Source organism: Neofelis nebulosa, chromosome 1, assembly GCF_028018385.1.
Source record: "Neofelis nebulosa isolate mNeoNeb1 chromosome 1, mNeoNeb1.pri, whole genome shotgun sequence".
Lineage (NCBI taxonomy): Eukaryota > Metazoa > Chordata > Mammalia > Carnivora > Felidae > Neofelis > Neofelis nebulosa.
Window position 1 is genome coordinate 31854312 of NC_080782.1, and position 27705 is coordinate 31882016.

The 27705-nt window shown below is 38.2% G+C and overlaps 1 protein-coding gene across 7 annotated transcripts in view; it reads right to left on the reverse strand.

Moving 5' to 3' along the window:
* FYB1 (FYN binding protein 1) overlaps positions 1 to 27705 on the reverse strand; it is a 166223-nt gene that overhangs the window by 22324 nt on the left and 116194 nt on the right. For 5 of the 7 annotated variants that reach the window (XM_058718142.1, XM_058718122.1, XM_058718112.1 and 2 more), the window contains 10 exons: positions 17625 to 17671; positions 15387 to 15406; positions 14910 to 14944; positions 13825 to 13945; positions 9733 to 9892; positions 9106 to 9250; positions 3901 to 3923; positions 2822 to 2888; positions 1900 to 2037; positions 395 to 420 (listed from right to left, as the gene is read on the reverse strand). In XM_058718142.1, the coding sequence (XP_058574125.1) occupies positions 395 to 420; positions 1900 to 2037; positions 2822 to 2888; positions 3901 to 3923; positions 9106 to 9250; positions 9733 to 9892; positions 13825 to 13945; positions 14910 to 14944; positions 15387 to 15406; positions 17625 to 17671 (782 nt within the window). The remainder of the gene's footprint in view (positions 1 to 394; positions 421 to 1899; positions 2038 to 2821; positions 2889 to 3900; positions 3924 to 9105; positions 9251 to 9732; positions 9893 to 13824; positions 13946 to 14909; positions 14945 to 15386; positions 15407 to 17624; positions 17672 to 27705) is intronic. The other 2 variants (XM_058718148.1, XM_058718155.1) reach the window with 1 other exon arrangement.

The following is a 27705-nucleotide window of genomic DNA, read 5'->3' on the forward strand; positions in this document are numbered from 1 at the left end:
ATTTAGATTTAGAAGGGCCTTGGTGCATATAATCTGGTATATTTTTAGAAATCATTGCGTAGAGGCCCAATATATCAAGCTCTACTGAATTGGGGTGGATAAGAGATGGGAAATATCGATGTCCATCCCTGCCCACTTGTTTATTTCTCCTTCGTGACTCCTATGACTGGGTGAACTGTTTAAAAACCATGAAGATGAAAAATTCTCCTCTTCCCACTCTTTCACTGTTGAAGAACTGTGGAACAGTTACTTGACAGCTTTACACAAGTTATTTTTTCCAGAGTCAGAACTTTAATCCAGACACCATGACTATATCCAGTGCCTTCCCACCACCCTATCTGCAAAAAAAAAAAAAAAAAAGATATAAAATATATACTTAATTTTTGTTACTTACCCAATTGTTTAGGAGGAGCAGGAAAACTGGAAAGAAAATGAGAACACAATTATAATCAGACCAATCTAAACACAGAAATTGAGTCCTTTATCTAGGGATAGGCCTGAACAAGTAATAGCCTGGAGGCTTATAAAGGCCAATTAATCCATTGACTATCATTCCTTTCTCATCCTCCATTTTTCCACAGAGTTTCAGTTTCTGTCCATCAATTTGGAATTTCATGAGACTTTTTGTTTTTAAACTCCAATGGTGGCCAAAAAAGTCAACAGTCAAGACATTCAGTGGTTTATTTTGCCCATGGCCATTGGACCAGTATTTTCAGATTTGTCCTATGAGGTTTGGGCATATTATCACATCAGAGTAAAATAAATGGACTCAGTGTTTTGGAGTCATCGTGGCATAGCTCAGGCCAAAAGCTTTTACTTGACTAAAGGAGTAGAAATAGAGAGCTGAAATCAACAAAGGTCATAGGACTCTGCATGACCACGTTTTCCCAATATATGTACCCAAACAGGAGAATGGTGAATAAGAGAGGAATATCCACCAAAACTACAGAGGGGGAGCTTATTAATAGAAGTGATCCTAATAGAAATTAGGACTGGGTGGCATTTAGTTGCAAAAGAAAAAGACCTTTGCTTTTATTACTTTTTGAACTTTAAACACACACATAAACACACATTATTGGCAGAATGGTGCACAGTTACATTGAAGTGTGAGAGGTCATTAGTTCAGATGATTTAAAATCAAAATTAGGAATGTGCAGGTGGAGCAGGAAAAATAATCTCTGCTTTTATTTCTAAGTAATGTCTGCATTTGAATAATTCTGCATCGAGAGGATTTATTAAAAAAAAGAGGATTTGTTATGTTTACTTATAATTTTGAGTGTCCTGTTCACTAACTGTTGTTTTAGGTTTCACAAAAGAGTTTATAATGAGGAATTCTATGTGGAATTAACATTTTAGAAGGACTGTAATGAAATATGGAGACTCTAAATTTAACTACAAACACTTTAAATACTGTATTTAGAGAAAAGAAATTCCAAATTGCATCCTTATTTCCAGAAAACTAATTTTTAAAAGAGAATGTATATTTTGAAGAGTAGTCACTATATTATATAACGTGGCATTGGAATTGTGAGCTTTTAGATATGACGCTGCAGTTAAAAAAAAGTCCTACTCAATGGAGTGTATGTGTATGAGTGTGTGTGTGTGTGTGTGTCTGTGGTGTGTGTGTGTTCATTTGTGTGTCTTATCTGTGCATGTTTGTAGGGAAAGCAAAATATATCTTTGAACCATATGACAATTTTTGAAGACTTTGTGCTCTTCTGTAAATGTCTGAGTGTAAGGGTGACACAGTAAATAAGGCTCAGATGACTAATGGAAAATAACACTGAAATCACTTAAGCCTGTCAGAATTTGGTTATTGGTTATAAAATATTAGTAGCATTTGATTAAATTAATATTAGTGTAGTTATTGTGCACTGGATTTGGTTGGTTGACTCTTACGATGAACCTTCATTATTGTCTGACTCAGAGACTTTAGGTTTCTCTCGTATACTTTTCTTTTTGTCATCTTTTCCCTTTAACATCTTCAAAATCCCCCAGGACCACGAATTACTCTTCTCTTCAACCTGTAGTGTGGAGCTTAGGAGCATGCAGGCATTGATCAGAATGGAATAATCAGCGGAACACGAAGACATTGGGTGGACATTCAGATTTTTTATAACTATACTGCATTGATCATGCGGGCAGTAAGTTACTCATTGTAATCAACAAGATGATGCTTTCAGGTTTATAGGCCTCAGTCTTTGAATACTGCTGCTGCTAGGTTAAGTAGTAGGTAAGTTACTTTTTTTCTATTTAGTGAAATTTCTTTTAGTTTTAAAATAGAAAGCTAAGTCAAAATTAAGTTTTAGACATCAATTTTGCTTTATGCTATGTTTAAAATTAAGTAATTAACAGATCTTAAAATTTAAAATATGCCATTATAAAAGTTTAAGCAAGTACAGAATTAAGTCTTATACTGGTTTTGCCACAGATAGCAGATGGTCTCAGTGCATTTGGATTGCCTGTAACTATGATCATTATATGGAGGATAGCCATGCATCAGATAAGCTCTCCAGAGATTACTGATTGATAAATAAATGATTGGGAAAAGTTTCAAAAAGAATCTACAGCATTGGTAATTCTTTATTCCTTTTTCATTTCTCTTTTTTTGTTGGGGTTCTTTCAAACAATATACCACTTCATCTGAAGTGTTGTACAATTATACTTTCTGACTTAGGACTGCTATTAATTAAACATTCAAATAATTTTTGGTGTTATAATAAGGAACACTATATTTTGCTTTTTATTCTAACCAGAAATCAACATTAAATTTCAGTGTATCCAAAAATTTACAAGGAAGCAATTCACTGATTATTCTTACCCATCATCAGTATCTTCCTCTTCGATCCCATCGTAAATATCATCATCTGGGGGAGGTGGGAACATCCCTTCATGTGGATTGGCCAAGGGGAGAGAATCTTCTGTTACTTTTATAATTTTGTCAGGTAATAGTCACTCAAATTTGATAGTAAATCCGCCTTATTTAACTGCAGAAAACGTTTCTTAATAACCATGTAACTAAAAAATAACTTTATGTTCCTATTCTCACATAGATAGTAGGTAAATGAATTTTTTTGTTGAATATTTTTAAAGGAATTCTTAGAGATGAAATTTAGTAAATGTAGAAAGAGTGCCGAGCTTTGGAGATAAAAGGGATGGGGAAGAATAAACATGAGAAAAAAATTAAATTGAATAGAGTGTAGAGTTAAATACTGTGGAAAAGAGGAGGGAGGAGGCGATAAGAAAATTTTAATTAATAGTGAGGAGACATTCAGGAAAATATACTGATCAAGATATAAGTGAGGGAAAACAAATAGAATGAAAGGTGAATTTGTGAATATTGGTAGTAGCTCTGGTTCATTTAATCAGAGTGATATTTTAAGGGCTAAACCCTTTGTTGTAAACCCTTAGGAACCTTGCTGTTTGACAAATATTTATTTAACAAGTGTTTATTGAATACCTCCTCAATGCAGAAATATGTACAAAGAACTTGAAATCTGACTTTTAGGATGAGTATTTTAGCACTGTAAATTAGTGCTAAAGGTATTAGTAAAATACCTTTATTTTGGTGATGAGCAAATGAGGAGTCTTTATACGTTATCATCCAAATAAGGATACTTCTGAAAGTGAAGGGGGATGCTATTAATAACTGTGCTCAGACAACTGGCATAAATTAAGATTGCCCTGGGCACGCTGGAAATGGAGTCACCCCATGACCCATAACAAACTTGGAAGAGAGAAGTGACTTGGTTAGGGTCACTCAGTGACCAGGACTGGAATCCAGGTCATTGGCTTCCAGTCCAGTGGTCTCTCTACCACTTAAAGATCTTCATTATTTGCAGACAAAAGCATCTTGTAGTGATGACTCGAAGAAACTGCTGATAAAAGTTTGTGGCTTACCTCCACTTCCACTCTGACTGTGGCTAGGAAAAAAAAATAAATTAAATTAGCATATGAATTATGTAGCTATTGGGAAGAGAAGTACATGTATTGAACAGTTATAAAAAAGAGAAATAACATTGCAGTTAAAAGTTACCAGAATGTTTTATGTGAAGAGGAAGAGACATTGTTCCTTATCACAATAGATGAGTAGTAACAAGGCAAAAACAAGACAAAACAAACCTAATAAGGATCAGATGAGTACTACATAAAGTTTTCAAAACAATGTTAATGTTTGCTTCTAACATTTCCCATGAGGTAGTTTTTAGCTTATACATTATTACACCATTCTGTACATGGATAGATTTATGAAAAACAACCAACCAACCAACAGTATTATTCCAGGAATCATACAAAGCCATTAGTTTTTTAATGCTTTTTATATTTTACTTAATTTGAAAAAGAGAGAAACAGCATGGAGGAGGGACAGAGAGAGGGAGAGAGAATCCCAAGCAGGCTTCATGCTATCAGTGCAGAGCCGGATGTGGGGTTCAAACTCCCCTCACAAACTGTGAGATCATGACCTGAGCCGAAATCAAGAATCAGATACTTAACCGACTGAGCCACTCAGGCGCCAGGAACCATTATTGCATTCAATTCAATTTTCTTTTAATATGTTATCGCCAGAGCATTTAACTCTTAGCCCAGTAGCATTATATTCTTTTTTAAAGGGAGAATTTCTAAAAAAATGGAAATCTTACTCATGAAATATTATTCTTATTATTACATATAATGTGACCCTGATTTTCTAAATTCAGATTGCCTGTACTTTTTGTTTATTTCTAGAACATTGTATATTTTCCCCATTAAAATTTTTTTGATGTTTATTTATTTTTGAGTGAGGGAGAGAAACAGAATGGGGGGGGGGGGGGAGGAGCAGAGAGAGAGGGAGACACAGAATCCAAAACAGGCTCCAAGCTCTGAGCTGTCAGCACAGAGCCCAACGTGGGGCTCAAACTCACAAACTGTGAGATCATGACCTGAGCCGGAGTTGGACAATAAACCAATGGAATAACCCAGGCACGCCTATATTTTGCCTATTTTATAATCATCTATTTTCTTGCCTCAGTCTCCCACTAAAATGTGAGCTGTGCTACAGCAAAGGAAGAGTAGATTGTGAGAACTGGAAAAATCTCAGAAGCCTGGTTTAATCCCCTTGTTTTGCAGAAAGGAAATGAGAAATGGAATGACTTGACCAAACTCACTTCTAATTAACTGAAGAGCTGAGATAGGAACCTTGGTGCCCTGCCTTCCTGTATAGTGTTGTTTTGTCTATACCTCACTGCACTCCCTGTAAGCACCATTTTCGACCTTTGGATAATCTGCCTCCAACAGGTATCAGTCTGATATTACAACCATACATTATTAATTATACACTCATATCTGATTCTTCAATCTTGAGGTCAGAGTAAAGGAAATTGGCCTGACACAGATCTATGGGTTAATTTAGAAATAAAACCTGCCCTTACTAATGGAACTCTGTAGCAAAGCATGCTATAAATGTCCTAATATATAAATAAGGAGTTGATTTTTGATGAAGTTTAAGTATATTCTCCACTTGCTTGCATACTGTTTTCGCATTCACTTTGTCTGACACTTCCCTTTGAGCATGAAGCAAGCAGTCAGGATTATGCGAAAACTTGCAGTTTTGGTTGGCTGCCACTCCTGGCAAATAGAATTCATCCTGGACAATGAATACCAATCTCATACCAATCCCCAAAGAACAGGGTTTTAATAATCAGGAGCAAAGCTGCCGCACATCATTTTCTTTTTAGAGCAATTCTTCAATTTCCTAGACTTGTCTGTTTGGAATTCAAAGCACTTACCAGCTGAAGTGGAGGTAAGGAGAGGAGAGGGTGAGAAAGAAGGGAAGAAAACAAGGGAAGGAGAAATGCAAGGAAAAAGGTTGGGGAGCAGGCAGAGAAGCAAGCTTGTCACGTGATGGGGAAGTATGTGTGTGTGTAATTTTCTTTTCTTCAAGGCCTCGTTAGTTATTACAGAAATTGCTTTAGTTGAGAAAAAAAGGAGAAAGACAGCGGTCGGGACCTGTGTTTCTAAGCCTCTTGTCTGCTCACAGAGTCTGAAGTTCGAAGTCAGTTCCCCCTTCTCTGGAGGAATAGGGGAGAGCAGGGTGCGGGGACAAAGGTGGCTTCTGGAGAAGGGGAAAGAGGGGATGGTGCTTTCTCCAACTCTAGCTGGGGCAGCTCCCGGCTGTCCTCAGCATCTTTCCTTGTTCTACTGAGGACAAAGCCTGTTCTGTTGTGAGATCTCACAGGCAACAGCTGTAGCTTCAAAAAAAGAAAAAAAACACTTGTGTTTTCATCTTCTCTTCTTTCGTTTTCTTATTAAATATGCATACGGGGCGGGGGGGGGGGCTCCTGGGTGGCTCAGTCAGTTAAGCATCCAACTTCGGCTCAGGTCGTGATCTCACCATCCGTGAGTTCAAGCCCCGCATCAGGCTCTGTGCTGAGAGCTCAGAGCTTGGAGCCTGTTTCAGATTCTGTGTCTCCCTCTCTCTGCCCCTTCCCCGCTCATGCCCTGTCTCTCTCTGTCTCTCAAAAATGAATAAACGTTAAAAAAATTAAAAAAATATGCATACCGGCTGCAAGATACTAGTATATACTCTGGGGCTATATTTGTTTAAGATATTGAACATTAAAACCATGCACCTCCTCCAGCTCCATTTCATTAAATGGAAGATTCTTTTTCTGCTGTATGCTTACTAATCAGAGCATGTTTAAGAGTTGTTGTCTGTATGGACTCGATACAATGGAAAAAGTAATAGTATTAATTAGGGGAAATAGTTGCCACTTATGGTTAAATAATATTTCATTTTAAGAACATCACCCCTTTTCACGGATTTATTATTTTTTCTTGAGTTTGTATATCATAAATATGTATTTATTAATATTGCTGGGGTTCTTTACTCTCAAAATATGAGAATTTTTTTAAATAAATAAAGCTAAAGTATATACACTGATAACAGACACAGAATGACATACGCATGTACAGGAAATTTTGTACGTCTCAGAATATGGCCTTTTAAAACTTTGACCTCAAAACTGGCATTTACAAACCCCTATACTAGGTCAGAGTGTTTCTGATTACTAGAGCCAATTTATGATCTGTAAACTCCAGGGCACACGTGGCATGTTTTGATATGTGTTGCATAATTTATGGAGTATTTATTAAATGTACCACAAATTGTGCAACATATATCAAAACACGTTGAGAAGACATTGCAGGTCTATTTAGAAAGACAAAACTGCCAGAAAGCAACATGACAAATTTAACTGATGACATGAAGTGAACACTACAGGAAGGAAATGGAATTCTTCCTACATTTTATAAGTATATTACTATTTTGATCATTTCACATTTTAAAAATGTTTGATAATTGAAGCATTTTTTTTTGAACTTTGAGTTATGAAGAATGCAGACCCATTTTTACCCGAGTGAAGAGCTAGCCCAGATTGTGTGTTTTGAGATCACAGTGGATGTTTCCCAATTCTACAAAATGGGCACAGAAAACAAGGATTCTTAAGTGGGCTAGAGATTTTCATCTTCCTTTACCTTCAGCTTGAAGGGGTTATGGATTTACCAAGAAAAGGGAGATATTGGAGGGAGGAAGGAATGAAAGAAGGAAAATGGAAAAGCAAGAAGAAGAAGAAGGGACAGGGAAGACCAGAGCTGGGAAAAGGAGCCAGAGAAGGAGGGATGGAGAAAGGCAGTTGAGGAACTGAGAAGGGAAAAGACGGGAAGAAAAAGTGCATGGGAGATAGCCAATCTCCCCTCCTGCCTCCTCCAGTAAGGATGTCTTGTGTTCCTCTGCCCCAGGAAGACGTTCCCATAATTCCTACAGGGAAGGCCATTCCAATCTACTGGAATGAATGGTCCAGGAAAAATAAATTGGACCCTTTGCTGATTCACAGGGATCACAGAGAATTGAGCTTTTGCTTTTTATGTTTAAAATTTCCTTTTTAAATGTTTATGTATTTATATTTTTTTGAAAGAGAGAGAGAGAGAGAGAGAGCATAAGCAGGGGACGGGCAGAGAGAGGGGGAGACACAGAATCCGAAGCAGGCTCCAGGCTCTGAGCTGTCAGCACAGAGCCCGTCGTGGGGCTCAAAATCAGGAACCACGAGATTATGACCTGAGTTGAAGTTGGCCGCTCAACCGACTAAGCCACCCGGGCACCCCTTACGTTTTTACGTTTAAAGAGCAAAGTAGGGGGGTGCCCGGGTGGCTTCGTTGGTTAAGCGTCCGACTTCGGCTCAGGTCACGATCTTAGGGTTCGTGGGTTTGTGCCCCGCAGTGGGGCTCTGTGCTGACAGCTCGGACCTGGAGCCTGCTTCTGATTCTGTGTCTCCCTCTCTCTCTCTCTGCCCCTCCCCTGCTCATGCTGTCTCTCTCTGTCTCTCAAAAATAAATAAATGCAAAAAACGATTTTTTAAAAATAAAGAGCAAAGTAGAGCTGTATTAAAATTCATTCTTTTTTCTGTTATGTTTTCAAATAAGAACAACAAATACATTTAGACTCAGAGATTTCAGAGCAAAAATTTTTATATTTTTAGAGCTGAATTTTATATCTCATGCTTCATGTTTTTATGAAATCATATTTACTTTAGGCATAGCCCTAAGATCAAATCAGAATGATTATTATTAAACAGCCTTTTGGAATGCTAACACATTTGGCAAGACCTGGCAAATGGACTATTCTTTTTTAAGTAGTATTTGATACATATAACCAAAGAGTAAAGTAAAAGACTACAGAGTTTTAAATTTTTTAAAATATTTATTTATTTCTGAGACAGAGACAGAGCATGAGCAGGGGAGGGACAGAGAGAGAGGGAGACACAGAACCAGAAGAAGGCTCCAGACTCTGAGCTGTCAGCACAGAGCCCAACGCGGGGCTCGAACTCACAAACCATGAGATCATGACCTGAGCCAAAGTCGGTCGCTCAACCGACTGAGCCACCCAGGCGCCCCAAGACTACAGAGTTTTAAATGACCTTTCACCCCTATTGGAATACCTGTAGCTATAAAACGGTATTCAGGGATAGCAAGCAGTAAGAGACACGGAAGGTAAAATTTTAGGATCTTAAAATACATCATCTCTGACGAGCCAGCAATCTGATGTGTTTTACAATTTGTATTTGTCCATACCTGCTAATATCATCCTGCTCTGCGACATCGTCATATACCTCCTGGTCATCTCCAATCGGTCTTGATGAAAGAGCACCGAGAGAACTCTTCTTCAGCCTCAGGGAGTCGTAGTCAATCTCCACGGCAGTTGTTTTAATATAGCCATCTACCGAGAGGAAGCAGGATTTATTGTCAGGCAACTGTAGTTTCAATATCTCAGAGTTGTAGACAGAATATCAATTGCACATCTGCACATCTTTCCCTTCATTTCTTTGCTTGCACTCCTGATTTATAGACTTCCGACGCAGACACATTTGACTGGACTTCGTTAAAGTCTTACGCTGTTGTGGTTTGGGATAAGCCTAGAGTCTATTTTAAAGATTCCACAGTGACTCACAGGACTCATTTTTTCACCTTTTAACATCAGTGAGGAAACCAATGCCCTTTGTTTCTCCCTGGAATAAAACAAATATTTACACTGTTCCCCAGTAAAAAGACAATGCAGATGAAATGAAGATATGTCAATGTCATTTTCAATCTTCCTATTTTTGTCCACCCTGTAAAATACTCCTAACTTAACAGAATGTCTTAAAAAAAGAAAACAACAACAACAACATTTGGAGATTTCATAGGAAAATTTGTACTCACATGACCCCCTGGCAGTTCTGCCCAGCCATTTTCCTTCAGGGTTGTCTGTGATGCGGATTATTTCAATTTGCTCTCCTTGCTTGAAGCTCAGTTCATTCTTTCCTCCTTTGACATCACAGCAAGCTTTTGCTTGATGGATGACTTGAATAGGGCCTGTTAGCTGCAAAGAAGGGGGGACATCACAATAGGCTTCCTTACTCTTGGAAAATCTTTTAGGAATGGAGTTTTGAAAGCAACTTGCCGACCAGCCTATTTACAACATTTATGGTTTGAATTAGACACTGAAGGTGAATATCATCTAACGAATGTTCTTATAAGACGTGGTAGGGGAAAATCACAGTGGTGAGGCAGAACCAGCAAAGAACAGGTAAGCATGTGCTTGGGGTCCAGGAGAGAGTAGCAGTCATCTGTTGACCTTAGAAATCTGTGAAAGGCTTGCAGAGGAAGCCACTAATAACGGAATACGATTTATGTAAGACAATACACACTGGATGCCATGGTTTTTATGGGATATGATGGTGGTCTGCTTGGTAGATGGAGGTTTTTCCATGTTTGCATTGTGTAGTTATCCTGATGGTTATTTTCAGGCTTCAAACAGCAAGGGGAAGGGAAGATGGTGAGTGGTTGTGGGCTACACTTATGGGAAAAGCATTTTCTTTTTTTTTTCTTTTTTTTTTTTCTTTCTTTCTTTCTTTCTTTCTTTCTTTCTTTCTTTCTTTCTTTCTTTCTTTCTTTCTTTCTTTCTTTCTTTCACCTTGCGGTGTTGTCTGTCTATAAACTTAGAGTAGACATTACCTGCTATAAACAAGATAACATTCTAGAAATAGCTTTGTAAATAAAAAATAGCAAACAAGTGTTATGTGAAGTTTTAACTTTTTATTTATTTTACTTTTTAAAATGTTTATCTATTTATTTTTGAGAGGGAGGGAGGGAGAGAGAGAGAGAGTACAAGCATGAGCAGGGCAGACAGAGAAAATCCCAAGCAGGCTCCACAATGTTAGCACAGAGCTCAGAGCAGGGTTCAATCCCACGAACTTGTGAGATCGTGACCTGACCAAAAATCAAGAGTCGGACACTTAACTGACTGAGCCACCCAGACGCCCCTGTTATGTGAGGTTTTTCAACTTAATATCCTGGATAGTATAGTGGTTTCTTGACAGCAGAATGCAGTACTCCTCCCTTGTCTGTGGTTACATTTTCTGGGGTTTCAGCCACCCATGGTGCACCATGGTCTAGAAACAGATGATTGCCCTTCTGGCCTATTGTCAGAAGATCAGTAGTGGCCTAATGCTATGTCATAACGCCTAAGTCATTCACCTCACTTCATCTCATCAAGTGGGAATTTTATTGTCTCACATCATCATAAGAAGGGTGAGTGGAGGACAGTAAGATATTTTGAGAGAAGCAGATGGACCACATTCAATAACTTTCACTACAGGAGAGTGTTACAATTGTTCTATTTTATTGTTAGGTATTGTTCCTTTCTTCCTGTGCCTAACTTATAAATTGAGCTTTATCATAGGTATATGTGTGTAGGAAAAAACATAGTATATGTAGAGTTCAGTACTATCCATGTTTTCAGGCATCCACTGGGGGTCTGGAAATGTATCCCCTTGGATAAGATGAACTACTATAATCTAGTTTAGAACATGAATCCTAAACTCCTAATCCTAAATGTGTATCTTTCCAACATAATTTCTTAGATCTTTCGATATGCAAATATGCATTGTGATTTTTGAAGTTCTGCCTCATTTTATTGAACTCATGATGCTATGAATTGTGAGACATATCATCAATTTCGTATCACTGAGAAACAGCTTAATTTAAATTATGTTACACCAATGATGTTAAGATGCATTATTTCAGAATTTTAAAATGTGAAATATTTTATACTTTAGAATTAATGAAATATGGTGCTGTGTAACAGTTCTCACATTTAATTTCTTTAATTTTAGCATGTATTAACATTTTTGTGGAAGGAATATAGCTTGTGAAGTCCTAGTCTTTACAAACCTTGAATTCATATTTTAGTGGTATGATTTCCATACTGTATTTTTTCTTACTAAGAAATTTTATTTGAGTGAATGAGTGAAACAATGCAAAATTGATTTCTCCAAAGGAAATGCAAGAAAAAACTTCACGTAACTCTTTCAAAATTACAAAGTACCTTCCTAAAAATGTGTTTTGAAAAATTTTTTAAGTTTATTTATTTATTTTGACGGGGGGGGGGAGCGGCAGAGAGAGAAGGACAGAGAGAATCCCAAGCAGGCTCTGCACTGTCAGCACAGAGTCCAATGTGGGGCTGTAACTCACAAACTGTGAGATCATGACCTGACCTGAAAGCAAGAGTCAGACACTTAACTGACTGAGCCATGCAGGTGCCCCTGTTACGAAGACTTTTTTTTAAGAAATTAATTTTTCATATTTGCCACTTGGAAAATATGAACAATGGTACCCATACGTCTGTATGAGTTAAATGTCTTAACATTCATATTTATTCATACCTAATTTTACTTATATATAGTAGGCTTTTTCAAAATTTAATGAGAACTTTGGTAGATATAGTGCCTTATGTACATTATTTTATTTAATTCCACAACAAACTTTCAGGAGAGATACCATTTATTCTAAGAATAAGAATCTGAGATTCAAACAAGTTTAATAATATGCCCACAATCACATAATTCACATGTACAACTGGAATTTGAATCCACATCTGTCCATTTGACTCTAAGCTGCTTTATGTTTTTCTTGCACCATGCTGTTGAACCTTTCTTTTTTTTTTTTTAATTTTTTTTAACGTTTATTTATTTTTGAGACAGAGAGAGACAAAGCATGAACGGGGGAGGGTCAGAGAGAGAGGGAGACACAGAATCTGAAACAGGCTCCAGGCTCTGAGCGGTCAGCACAGAGCCTGACGCGGGGCTCGAACTCACGGACTGCGAGATCATGACCTGAGCTGAAGTCAGACGCTCAACCGACTGACCCACCCAGGCGCCCCGAACCTTTCTTTTAATAAAACAAATATACTGGGGAGTTATATAGAAATCAAAATTTTTATAGCTGAAACCATATATTAAATGTTCCAGGGGAATTAAATGTTTAAAAGAACCTTGACATGAGTCTTTTTCATAGTGAAGAATAGTTCGGTAATACAGTCACCTTATATATAGCTGACACACCAGACCCATGCCAGACGGGCCATATCATCAAAGACGGTGTAGACAAAAGAGGATAGCCTACAAGCTTAGTGATGGTGGTAGAAATTTGAAATCAGGGGTCCGAAAAGAGAGAGGTCAGAAATCTAGGTGGGAAAAGAGGGATGGGAAATAGCGGGTATCAGAAGTCAACAAGTACATAAGCTAGAAATAAAGGCAAAAATGCTAAGTCAGGTCTAGATACCAGCAGTGGGAGTAGTTCATAGAAACTTTATTCTGAGACAGGTCTGATTCATCCAGAGACATTTACGTCCCTTATACCATTGTGATACCTGCCTCAAGGATACTTACGTGTGTGGTCCAAGCTCATAGTATAAGTAGGTTAATAACAAATATGAAATCTTGAGAGCCAAGAAGCGTTTGAGCAATGAGTATTCACTCACTCAATCAACAGAAAATTTCCTGGGTGCCCACTAATTATAAGCCACCATATTTTATCATATTACATTTTTAGTGCAGGGATAAGGAGGCATATTGGGTAAGATAATTACTGTTATGAAGATAGTTACTTTAAAAAATTTTTTTTAATGTTTTATTTATTTATTTTTGAGACAGAGAGAGACAGAGCATGAACGGGGGAGGGGCAGAGAGAGAGGGAGACACAGAATCCAAAGTAGGCTCCAGGCTCTGAGCCATTAGCCCAGAGCCCGACGTGGGGCTCGAACTCATGGACCGCGAGATCGTGACCTGAGCTGAAGTCGGACGCTTAACCAACCGAGCCACCCAGGCGCCCCAAGTAGTTACTTTTTAAGGAAACAATAACTAAGTAATTCTCCCACCATGTAAGTTTTCAAGAATGGTGTGGTGCCCCTTTTGCGTGAAAATCATAAAGAGAGATCACTCTTTTTTTACCCATCGGCAAGCAAGATCTTACTTTAAATTTCTTCTTTATTTCTTGTTCTTTCTTTTCTCGCTCTTTCTGTTCCTTTTTCTCCAGTTCTAATCTCTTCTTTTCCTCCTTTTCCCTTTTTTTCTCTCTTTCTTTGGTTGCTTCTCTGTGGATAAAAATTGTTAAGTTGTTTTGGCACTTGCGAGCATTGATGTGTTATGGCTCCCATATCCAGGAGACAGTATCTCAAGTACAGACGAAGGTGAAAAGCCAGGAGTTGTCAAAATTACTGAGCGTGTGAGATTGTTCTTAAAACCAGTAGGAGGCATACAAGTGGGGATACCTGCCAAAGGCTCTGTTTCCACTTACACCCTGTGCCAGCAAGCGGAAGACACGGCGTATATATAAAGACCCTGTTCTTTCTGCATATGGGCATGAATAGAATTGATCTCCAACCCCCCCCCCCCCCTTCACGTGCATGCACTCCCAGGTACAGGGCATGCGCATGTACATACACGCAAATCTTAGCTCAGAAACTTTAGTCAGAATTCATTGCTTAAGAACTAGGTAGAGCAAATTAAGATCTTTGAATCAACAAGAGAGAAAGTAACATATTTCTTTCTCCTTTCACTCACTTTCCAAGAAATTTCTTAGTCCTGGGCTATGGGGAAGCCTGTTTTGGAGCTATTCTTTTAAACATCTTTCTGCTGTAGCAGGTTGACACTTTGTCATCTGATGCTGTGGTAAATTATTTCTCAGAGCACCCTGGTGAGGTGGAGCACTGCCTCGATGGGGGAGTTGTAACATACAAATGAATTCATTTGCCCAAGGACACACTGAGACCAAGAAATACAGATTCCTAGCTCCGTGATTCCCTGCCTGTGGTCTATCCAGTAGCTGCAAGTCTCTGGCCTCTCACAGAACAACATTTTTAAGAGTCTTCCATGAAATTCTTAGGCAAATAAAGAATCTTTAGTCCTTTGTATTGAAATAAAGGTTGTCATTATATGCCAGTCATTTGAACAATAAAGCTTTTTCCCCTTAGTGTTGAATATCCATCTATTCTCCCTCATACAAATCATAATATTCATTTTAGGCAGAGAAATCACGGTAAAAAATGTAACCCATACATGTCTTCATAGGTTTCTCCTTCACTCTCTTGTTCCTGCCAAGAAAAACATTAATAATGATTAATTTTAATTCCTAAAAAAGGGAACATACACATATTACATTGATCAAATACCTAGTAAAACAATCATAAATGTAAGTGTATGTAAATTTGTCTTGCTTAAAATATTTTTTCCCTTAAAGAGATACACTGGAAAAGTAAGCACAAAAAGATCTTATTTTATATTCTGCTTTATAATTCAGATGTCCAGCCAGACTTAAGTTTACATTCAGTGCTACAAAATTACTGTGAGTCAATGTAATGTTTGATGTTTAATGTCCCAAGAATTTTAGATGAAGTAATATTATAAATTGAAAAATATCATTATTACCCATAACAATTTTGATTTGCTGGTTTATATCAATAGAACATAAATCACAGGAATGGTTAAATATTTTAGTTAAGCAATATAATATAAGAAGGGGGAAAAAAAACTGACCTCATCTAGGTTTCCAGTACCTAAAATGTTTTTAAAAAAAGAATAAAATTCAATATACTTTAATTAAAAAGCAGTTTACTACAGAATTATTAGACATAATCTATCCAAAACTGTTCATAATCTAACAGAACTTATGCTCCATAAAACACATAGAAGTACAAAATAGAATATGTGGTTTAGATCTTTACTATGGCCTCTTTGATACTTGTAATTTAATTGTAAAACCATTTCATTGGCTTTCATAAAATAACACGAAAGCCAAAAAATAATGAAGACATTTTAACCTCTTTGTGAAAGGCATGCACATTTGGTTTTGTGGGCTAATGTGGAACAAAGGTATTACCAGAAAATCACAACTGGTTTGTTCTTTTTGACTTATTTGTTCCCAAGGATTTGTTTCCATGTATCAAGCAAATAAAGTTAATTAAGTTTTTTTTTTAAACTGATAGCTTCTTCTTCTTCTTCTTTTTTGTTTTTTAATGTTTACTTATTTTTGAGAGAGAGAGAAAGAGACCGAGCACAAGCAGGGGAGGGGCAGAGAGAGAGAGGGAGACACAGAATCTGAAGCAGGCTTCAGGCTCCAGGCTCTGAGCTGTCAGCACAGAGCCCAATGCAGGGCTCAAACCCACCATGAGATCATGACCTGAGCCGAAGTAGGATGGACGCTTAACCCACTGAGCCATTTAGGTGCCCGAAAGTTAATTTTTTTAAAAAAGATCCTTTACTATCCAAGTGTTTAGTAGTATCACCTAATTATTAGATATTAAGACATAATCTAGAGCAACAATAATAAAAACAGTGTGGGGTTGGTACAGAAACACATAGACCAATGAAATACAGCAGAAAACTCAGAGACGGATGCATAAATTTACGTATACTCTTTCATACACATGTATTGCCCACACAAATACACACACATACGTGCATAGACATACACACCTGTAGAGTTAATGGAATATAAAGATGGCATTAGAAATTATTGAGAAAATGATGGATTTCGAAATATGGTAATGGGAAAAATGGTTCCCTAGGCGAGGCAATAAATCTGGATTTCTACTAATTCCTCAAAGGTGGACTGCAAATATAAGGAGAAAAGACTCAAATATAGGGGATAAAGTTCATAGAATAAAGAGGAAGATAATAGTTTTATTTTTTAGGGATAGGACTCCTTAAGTAAAACTTTAAAACAAATTACAATGCAGAGTTTAATTAATTTGATTATATCAAAATTTATTTATGTTCGGTGATGGGAAGCTTGGGTTAATTGACAATGGATAGGATGAGAGAAGATAGTTGCAATTTCTGCAACCGACATGAGATTAATATCTGAAATACAGAGGAGCTCCTGAAAGTCAGCCGGGAAAGGATACCAACTCTAAGAAAAAAGTGGTCAAAGGATATGAAGTGGCAAGTTACAGAAGAGGAAAACACAAAGGCTGATACACAACTGAGGTACCCAGACTCGACTGCAAGCAGAGATATGAAAATGAAGTGAGATATTATTTTATACATATAAGACTCAAAACAATTGGAAAGCTAAATAATACCAGGCACTGGTGAAAGGTAGGCATCTTGGAATCTTCATGCCCTGCTGATGTGAGTACACACAGATGCAGCTTTTCTGGAGAGCACTCTAGTCCTAATTCCATAGTACTAGAATATTCCATGAATATTCCATAGCTTACAAACAGCCATTCCACTACTAGATATATATACTTTAAAGGAAGCCTCTTGGAGGTCCACATGGAAATACGGACCAGAATGTACACTGAATTATTATTTGTAAGTACCAGTGAACTGGAAGTAAAATGCAAATGCATAGGATACATACCATGGAGTACTGTACAGTAGTTAACAAATTAAATATACATATAGCAACATGGGTGGGACCCGTAAAACATATTATGCTGAGTGTAAAAAAAAAAGAGCAGAGTGAGTTCTAACATACTGTTTATGTAAATTCAAATATATACACACATACAACGGTATGCAAAGAATATGTACAAACAGACACACACACATTAAGTGTATTAAAATATTTGTCTCTGGTAAGGGAAGCAGAGGAAAGGGAAGGGATCATGGAGATAAAAGGGAATACACACATAAGTAAAACAAGAGAGTGGTTTTGCAGGGACCAGTGATGACAATGGCCCAATAATGATCCTATCCAAATGATTAACTCACACTTCTGTATCTGAGGTAACAAATAAATAAATAAAATATCTTTGTGCCTCTTACCATCAGAGTGCATGACACTATCTTGATTTTCTTCATTTACAGCGCTTCTGAAAACAAGAAAGAAGAAAAAGTAAAAATGGAGCAAATAGATGCTCGCCGTACAATGAAAAAGGAAAAAGACTAAAAGGATCATATTTTAAATTATTCTTTTGTCTTTAACTTCAGCTCTGATTTAAAACTTCAGAAGTTATTAGAATGGGCTTTAGCCTCATATTTATGCTGCTACTGAGGCAAAAAAAAAAAAAAAAAGAGAATAGGGGAGCTTGAGGACAGTTCTGTCCATTCACAGTGGACACATATAACCAATCCATTGCCTCAGGGTAGTAATATGTCTTCTGTTAAAATGGAAGTATATAAATAATTCAATTCTGGGATTCTGAAGGCATTTGACTGTTTTTATAGTATAGATGCCAAAGAGAACCAGTTCTAATCCTTGACTCCTTCTTTCCAGAGGTTCTCCTTCTGGCTTTACTTCCATCATTTGTGTCTTGGACTCTAAGTGCCACTGCACTCCAATTGCTCTTCACAGTTATCAGTACCTGGGCCCCACAAATCCCTAATGATTGATGGAACCATCTATATTTTCTATTTTTTATTCTCAGGTTGATTAGCATAGCTGGAGAGAATTGTCATTTCACTGATTCTGGATATTACAAATAATTGACATTCGATCTCAACTTTATCCTCAACACTCTTCTGTAATTTCATATACCTTTTCCTAATGAACCTTCTTTCCCATCATCCTTCTCAAAGGCTATTCAAAACCGTCACTACTTTCCTTAAATCTCCTGTCCCTCTCATCTCCCCTATAACCAGATGATCTTGTTTCTTATTTCACAGATAATAGAGCAAGAAAATATATTCTCTTTAGAAAATATATTCTTAAGAAAATATATTCCTTTCACCCAAACTTATGCTTACCTGCTATCTACCAAAGTTCCTTCCACCTGTGTTCTGAATTCTATCTAAATTATCAGTGTCTTGCCCCATTTCTTTCTTCTGTGTGTCATTGTCTCTTTTATATTATTATTATTATTCCTCTACTTTCATTTCCCATTCCTAAATATCTCATACTTTGCTTTCTCTCTCAGCCCCAGTTACTCTCATTCATAAAGTCCAAAATCTTCTCTTTACCTTTCTCAATTCTCCACATTACCACAGATACAGATAGTCCTTTCTTTCCCAGCCAACATGGAGAAGGCTGTATGGGCTCACAGGCTTGACTTCTTTTTCTCTTGCTCATTTCTTCATGACTACCCTCTGGCTTCTTTTGCCAATCCTTCACTGAAACCACTCTTAAAGAACTTACTTACCAAATCCACTGGATGCCTCTCCATGATAATCTTACATGATTACTTTGTGGCCCTTAACAGTATTGGCCATTTTGCTTTCCTGGAGTCTCTTTTGTTTCCGTAAGAGATCTCTCCCGGCTCACTTGTGTTTCTAACCACCATCCCACAATTTCCTTTGTGGGTTTACTTGCCTCTGACTTCCCCCTTTAAGTGATGACATTCCTTTGTGTTCTGGTCTTGGTTTCCTTTCTTTTTCCACTCTACCCCTGTCCCTGAATGGCCTCATATATGCCCACAGCTGCACTTGTTCTCTTAGTGTTGGTGACTTCCGTATTGACATCTCCAGGGCCGGCCTCTCTTCCGAGTTTCAGACTCACATACACACATCTTGGATATTCCACAGCCAGTGCTACATTAACATCGCAGAAACAGAGGCTTTCCTCTTCTGTCCCAGCACAAACCTGTTTTTCCTACTAGGTTTCTTATCTTAGTGAATGGCACCACGATTCCACATATCCACCTAAGCCTTAAAGGCATCCTCATTGCTCACTCTTCTTCAGTCCCTTACCAAATTAATCATGTTCTGTCAGTTCCACGTATTTAATGTCTCCTCTAATTCACGGCCCCACTCTCCATCTCTCTCCTCTTTCCTGGTGGACAGGGGAACAGAGTTCTATTATCTCTAGTGTGGACTCTTGCAGTAGCCATCTGCCTTGGCTTCCAGTGATGAGCATTGCTCTCCATCTTCTCCATCCTTACAGTCCCTCCTCCACACCACTGCCAACATTTTCTAATGCAGATGTGATCATATCACTCTCATGTTCACTACTCAAGCCACTTAAAGAACCCAAGAGATGCTGGTTACAAAGCCAACCCCATTGAAGAATCTGGGCTGGAAATGACTCGTTATCCCTTAGATCATCAAACAAGCTCGGTGGGCACACTTGAGGCTCAGGAAGAATTGCCATAGATACGTGTCTCAGTCTCCACCCGGGATGGTAAACATATGTGGTCATCAATTGTTGATCCAATAAACTTACTTTTTAAACAAATTGAAATTTAAAAATTTAACTTATATATGCTTAGCTTTTAATTTAGGTTAAGTGTAAAGGCCCAATTAATCAATTCATTAACTTGATGATGACAAGACGCTTGTTTCCCTTAGTGATTTTTTTTTTTAGTCCTTGAAAAATTCAGAATAAAATACGGAAATGATGAAGTAAGTCAAACCCGTGGTACAAAAATTTGTGAAACAAGTTTTACAGTCATGGGGACAATGAACCTATGTTCAATATTATTTATTTATTTACTTATTTATTTACTTACAAATGTTTACTTATTTTTGAGAGAGAAAGAGAGAGTGAGAGAGAGAGAGAACACAAGCAGGGGAGGGGCAGAGAGAGAAAGACACAGAATCCTAAGCAGGCTCCAGGCTCCGAGCTGTCACTGCAGAGCCCAACATGGGGCTCAAACTCACAAACCGTGAGATCATGACCTGAGCTGACATCAGATTGCCAACTGACTGAGCCACCCAGGTGCCCCAGTGTTCAATATTTTAAATATTTGTAATATTTAAGATATTTGTTACACTAGCAAATATTTAATTAGATGTGTCAAACTAAAATTTGTTATTTAGACTTTTTAGTGTAGTTGAAAAGTATGGATTCGTGTCGGTATTGAGTGTCAATGTCTTCTCATAACAAAAAAGGAGAGTCAACCAGACTTTACAGCCTCCTGATAAAAGAATATACCATCACCTAGGAAGTAATCTGACCAAAGAAACTAGAACTAAATTTGGTCAAGCTACCTTTACCTCCAACTACCAATTTATAGGAAATAGAGGAACATACAAGCTAAACTATAGGAAAGCATTCAGCAAGATCTAGACTATGGATAATTATAGTCCCCTCAAAGAGCTTGATTTCTTCAACAAATAAATTGCAATAAATAGATAAATATAGTTATAGAGGGTAGACTTGTAGCTTCAAAGAGAATTACCAACGTATAAGCCAATGAAAATGTGCAGACTTTATATGGATTCTTCTTCAAACAAATTTAAAAAACCATACACACACTCAATTTAAGAGACAACTGGAAATTTGAACATGGACTTGATTTTTATATTACTATATAAAGTCTAATTTTTAGGGATACCTACTAAAATATTTATGAATATTTGGTATTAGCTTCAAAATAATATGAAAGAGGGAAGTGGGTAGGGGTATTGATGAAACAAGACTAGTGATAAACTTATAATTGTTGAAGTTGGTGTAGGGGACATGGAGGTTCAGTTTACTCTTCTCTCTGCCTTTTACATATTCACCTTTTATAAGTTTTTTCAAACTAAATATGCTTCTTAAAAAATATAAGAAAAATCCCATAGAAAATACAAGTGAACATTTAAGAGAACTGGATGTGCTTTAACAGATTTGTAAGAGTCACTTCAGTTCTTGAGAGGATTTGCAGTTATTAAATTTGTTCAGTCAGGTTTTTGAAATGCTTAAAAAAATTCAATATATAGATTTATCCATGCAACGTAAAACATGTAAGGGGGTAATTAAAACTAAATTTTTTAACGTAAGTATCCATTTGAAAGAATTTAACCTGAGTTGTCTAATCATTAATCAATGATCCCCCTGAAAGTAATTGTTCTTATTAAATAAAAATTACTAGATGTATAAATAAGATAGCAAGTTATATTATGTGAACTTAAGTACCTAAAATAAATTAGACTTTTGCCTCATTAAATTTAATGAATTAAGTATTAATTAAAAGCACAAGACATAAATACCTTAGACGTCAAAATATATTGACATTCTACAGAATAAAATTTACAGCCCTTTCATGGTATACAAAGTTCTTATGCCCAGCCCTATTCTTTTACAGTTTTGTTTTTCCTGTTTCTTCTTTTTTTTAAAAATAGTTTTTAATGTTTATTTTTGAAACAGAAACAGAGACAGAGGGTGAGTGGGGGAGGGGCAGAGAGAGAGGGAGACACAGAATCCGAAGCAGGCTCCAGGCTCTGAACTGTCAGCACAGAACCCGACGTGGGGCTTGAACTCATGAATCATGAGATCATGACTTGAGCTAAGTCAGACGCTTAACCAACTGAGCCACCCCAGCGGCTATTTCTTCTTCTCTCATCTTCTTTTCATGTATTAATACCGACTCACTCTCTGAACACTCTCTGGTTTCTTGTTGCTCTGTGCTTAGCTCGCTTTCTTTTCCTTTTCTAGGATAATCTTTCTTCTCATCATCTGCTTATGGCCCTCCTTCATCTTTAAGGCTCTGTTTAAACATTCCCTCCTCTGTGAAGTTATCTCTGATGCCTTAAGCCCACGTGGTTGCTGCTTCTATGTGTCATACATTGCTTCATTATACTGATTATTCTGTGTTACTATAATTATAAAGCAATTGCTTGCAAGTGTCTCTTCCTACTATAAGACTATAATCTCCTTGATGAAAGAGATTGCCACTTTGCTAGTTTATTATTAGTTTATTATTATTATATTATTATTATTATGACTGACTATCATTTTTAGAAAGCTATTAGAATAATTCCAGTCATGAATAAGACTTTGATTTTTTGTGATGAATTAATTTTGTCCCCATTAACTTTTGTTATGAAAGTGAATTGTTTATTATCATTAAAAATTTTTTTTTAATGTTTATTTATTTTTGAGAGTGAGAGAGAGACAGAGTGTGAGTGGGGGAGGGACAGAGAGAGAGGGAGACACAGGATTGGAAGCAGGCTCCAGGCTCTGAGCTGTCAGCACAGAGCCCAATGTGGGGCTCGAACTCACGAACCGCGAGATCATGACCTGAGCCAAAGTCGGACACATAAACGACTGAGCCACCCAGGCGCCCCTGTTTATTATCATTTTTGAAAAAAAAAATTAAGTCAAAAGGACTACTGGACTTGCAGCTTACTTCCTAAAACACTTGGGTGGATGAGTAACAAATATGTGCAGAATGGAGAGTATCTGCATAGCACTTTCATACATATGTGGCTGCATGTTTATACAAACCATTAATCACTTACAGATAATGTTTGCATGCACACATTGGTTCATAGACCTAACACTATAGCGTGTAGATGTTAGTTTATATAAGTCTGAATTCACCATATATAACATGCAAATGTTCAATAGATATGAAATCGTATAAGAATGAGAGTGAAGAATAAAAGGGAAAACACGAGGTAGGTGAATGTCATGAATAAACCGAGATTAAACTGTTGCCGGGTCGAAAGGGTGGCTCAGTCAGTTAAGCCTCGACTTTGGGTCAGGTCATAGTCTCAAGGTTTGTGAGTTCAAGCCCTGCATTGGGCCCCTCGCTGTCAGCACGGAGCGCACTTCAGATCCTCTGTCCCCCTCTGTCTCTACCCCTCCCCGGCTCATTCTCTTTCTCTCTCTTTCTAATAAATAAGTAAAAACTTAAAAAAAATAGTCACCAATTATTTAAAAAACAAAAAAATAGTGCTGCAGACTTTGAGAAACTCTGCCTCTGGAGGCAAACAATGAAACCAGTCACAACCCACAGTGGCACAGACTGTAAACAGAGGGAGCAGGTAAAGGAGAAGAAAAGGAAGTTTATCGGTTGTTATAACCCTGTGTCTGTTCACGAGGACCTCTCACGAGTTCTTTAGTTTCACACTGTGGCGTGCAGAATTACATAGGAAAGGCAAAGTTAACTCAGTATCAGGTCCATCATTTTTAGAAAGCTCTAATGTGCTCTATTTCCTGACTTAAAGATGTAAAGCTGTTGACCTTTATATCTTATTTTCTATTCATGACTTTAGCTTTTAATTGTTGGTTTTGTTTGTGTTTTTTATTTATTTATTTTTAAAAATTTTTTTTTTCAACGTTTTTTATTTATTTTTGGGACAGAGAGAGACAGAGCATGAACGGGGGAGGGGCAGACAGAGAGGGAGACACAGAATCGGAAACAGGCTCCAGGCTCCCAGCCATCAGCCCAGAGCCCGACGCGGGGCTCGAACTCACGGACCGCGAGATCGTGACCTGGCTGAAGTCGGACGCTCAACCGACTGCGCCACCCAGGCGCCCGTTTGTGTTTTTTAAAGAAGAAAGTCACACAACACTTTGTTCTATACCTGCTGTTGCTGAGAATAAAATCTCTGTGAACTTTTCTCTGGAACATGTCTTCCTGTATTGAACGCAGGAGGACTTATAAAAAGTACGACTCGCTTCAGCCAGTGCTTTCTAAATGGAGCTAGGTAAGCCCACCCGGGAGTGCCCGTCTGATAGGGCAAGTCTCAAATTCCAGAGAATGTTAAGAATTTATAACTAATAAAATGTTATAATGGTGTAAGTTCTGACTTTTCGTCTGATTTTAGAGCCAATAAACTCTGAATCTGGCTACGAGTGATCTCACTGTAAGAACTGTTGAACTTCTCCCTCTTCAAACCTTAGTCACTTCCCATTATTTATTATTTCTTATTACTTCACTTTTCCTGTCTCGTTGCTATTAATAATCATGGAATTTGTTTTGTATACCAAAATATTCAACTGTTGGTTCTGTCTTCACATGAAGAATTAGTTATGCTGTTAAAATTATAGTTAATCTGGGGCGCCTGGGTGGCTCAGTGGGTTAAGCGTCCGACTTCAGCTCAGGTCACGATCTCACAGTCCGTGGGTTCGAGTCCCGCGTCGGGCTCTGGGCTGACAGCTCAGAGCCTGGAGCCTGCTTTCCGATTCTGTGTCTCCCTCTCTCTCTGCCCCTCCCCCTTTCATGCTCTGTCTCTCTCTGTCTCAAAAATAAATAAACATTAAAAAAAATTAAAAAAAAAAAATTACAGTTAATCTTTAACGATGGTGCCAAGAAACGTGTTACACAAAAAGATGTTGACCTGGGGGCGCCTGGGTGGCGCAGTCGGTTAGGCGTCCGACTTCAGCCAGGTCACGATCTCGCGGTCCGTGAGTTCGAGCCCCGCGTCGGGCTCTGGGCTGATGGCTCGGAGCCTGGAGCCTGTTTCTGATTCTGTGTCTCCCTCTCTCTCTGCCCCTCCCCCGTTCATGCTCTGTCTCTCTCTGTCCCAAAAATAAATAAAAAATGTTGAAAAAAAAATTAAAAAAAAAAAAAAAAAAAAAAAAGATGTTGACCTGAACACTAATAATGATACACGAGCTCTTTCGACGGGTTTCAGTTTCTCTTCAGATGTCTGAGTAACAGCAGAAAATGTAGCTAGCTGACTTCTCACCACTAGGTGGGGAAACAGTACAATTTAAAATAAAATAGAACTTTGGTCGCAACCACTTTATTGTTAAAGATGATTATTATTTCTGATTCTCATCTGCCTCCAATCTTCTACATTCTTAAGGCATCCTGATCGGAATGATGTCATTACAAGTGTCTTCCCGGGAGGTAGGTGAAAAAGGCCACCCTATCTCCTGAAATTCCTTCCCTGATACCAATTAAAAATTCACTTTTTTGCCTTAAGCAACACAGACTCCACCCTAGAGAAGACTGTAAACCTTTCAGTTCTTTATTCCTTTGGGAAGCCACTCCCTCACCTGAACACTACTTCCCAGTTGCTCTAGTCTTGTTTCGAGAATTCTCCCCTGGCCACCATTATCATTTTCCTCTCTTTACTAGATCTTTCTCACTGCATGCAGACACGCTGCTATTTCTTCCATCTTAAAAAAAAAACAAACTCAATTCCTTTTTTCCCAGCAGTTACCGCTCCATTCCTTTGCTTCCCTTTTCTCCTTGAGAAAGAGAACAACTCTTCAAAGAGTTGTTTACCGTTGCTCTTTCCAATTCCTGTCCTTTCTTGGTCTTCTAAAGCTATTTCAGTCAAGCTCAATTCCAGGAGACTTCACCCACACTGACCTTCACAGTCCTCACTTATTTGACCTTCTGCAGCAGCTGACACAGTTATCACTGCCTTCTCCTTGGGAAGACTCCCTTTACTTGGCTTCCAGGACACCACACTCTTGTTTTCTTCCTATCTTATTCGTTGTTCCTTTTTATCCCCCTTTGCTCATTTTTTCTTCTCCCAGGCTAGTAGAGTTGGAGTGCCCCAGGCCTCGGTTCTTCTCTCTAGTTATACTCACTTCCTTGGTGATTTTTTTTAAGTTTATTTATTTTGAGAGAGAGAGAGAAAAAAGTAGGGGGGCAGACAGAGAGGGAGAGAGGATCCCAAGCAAGCTCCGCACTGTCAGCGCAACCCACAAACAGTGTGATCATGACCTGAGCCGAAATCGGGAGTCGGACACTTAACCGACTGAGACACCCAGCTGCCTCATTTCCTTGGTGATTCGAAGTCTCATGATTCCAAGTGGGGAATATATGCCTATGACTCCCTGATTTATTATGTTTTTAAACGAGAACTTTCTCCTAAACTCTTCACTTCTTATACCCAATTACCGCCTCAATATCTCCACTTGGATGTTTAAAAGATCCTCAAGCTTAAAGTAGCCATGCCTTCTTGATCTTCCCCACTCCCAACCCTGCTCATCTTTAGCCTCTCTCATTTCAGGTGAAGGAAACATCATCCTTATAGTTGCTCGAGGCAAAAAACCCCACAGCCCTCTTTGATTCTCCTTTCCCTTCAGACCCCAGATCCAAATTCTGTTGGCACTACCTTCAAAATATATTCAGAATCTGGACACCTCTCTGCATTTCCACTGCCACCATTTTGATTACAGCTACCACGATATTGTGTCTGTCTTTCGGCAATATCTGCCTGACTAGTGTCTCTGTTTCATTTGCCTACTGTTTCTTTTCATACAGCTGTTAAGGTGATCTCGATAAAACATAATTTAAAACATCACTGCTCTGCTCGACCTTTTTCAGTGGTTATCATTCCACTTAGAAGAACCACAATGGCAGCCATGACCGGCAAGGCCCTACACAAGCTAAATCTTTTCCTACTATTCCTTTCCTTGCTCACTCTACTCCAGTTCCAGTTACCTCCTTCCTAGTCCTTGAACATTCTAGGCGTTTATTCTGTCTGTTCTCTCTGCCTGGAATGATCTTGCTTAAGCTATCCGCAAGCCTACCCCCCTCGTTTCCTTGAGTCTTTGCTCAAGTATAACTGCCTATAACGGGAGCTACCCTCACCTTTCTTAAAGTTGCCACATGCTGTCCCTAACCCCACCCTCTCACTACACCACCTAACCCTGCTCTCTTTTCTCCTACCTAGTATTTCCAAACATACTATCTCCTTGGCCTGTTTATTATTTTTATTCTTTTCGTCTGTTGCACCCTGTTCTATGTGGGCAGGAACCTTTACTTTGTTCACTGATATTTCCTGAACTACTATTACAAAAGCACAAAGTAGTGGCTCAAAAGAACAATTCTTGAGTGAAGTTAAAAAAAAAAAAAAAAAAAAAATCTGGGGCGCCTGGGTGGTGCAGTCGGTTAAGCGTCCGACTTCAGCCAGGTCACGATCTCGCGGTCCGTGAGTTCGAGCCCCGCGTCAGGCTCTGGGCTGATGGCTCGGAGCCTGGAGCCTGTTTCCGATTCTGTGTCTCCCTCTCTCTCTGCCCCTCCCCCGTTCATGCTCTGTCTCTCTCTGTCCCAAAATAAATTAAAAAAAAAAAAAATGTTGAAAAAAAAATTAAAAAAAAAAAAAAAATCTATTAGAGTTTGACCTGAGAGTGGCCTTTGACCAGTGAGGAGAGGAATGGCATTTGCAAGCTGGTAGAGAGAGCTTCTGGAAAACACCCATGCATGTGTTTTAAAGCGTGGCAGCAGGGGGAAAAGCACAGGAACACCCATATCTCACAATTTTACTTAAAGATTTATCCTGTAAATTTCCCTCT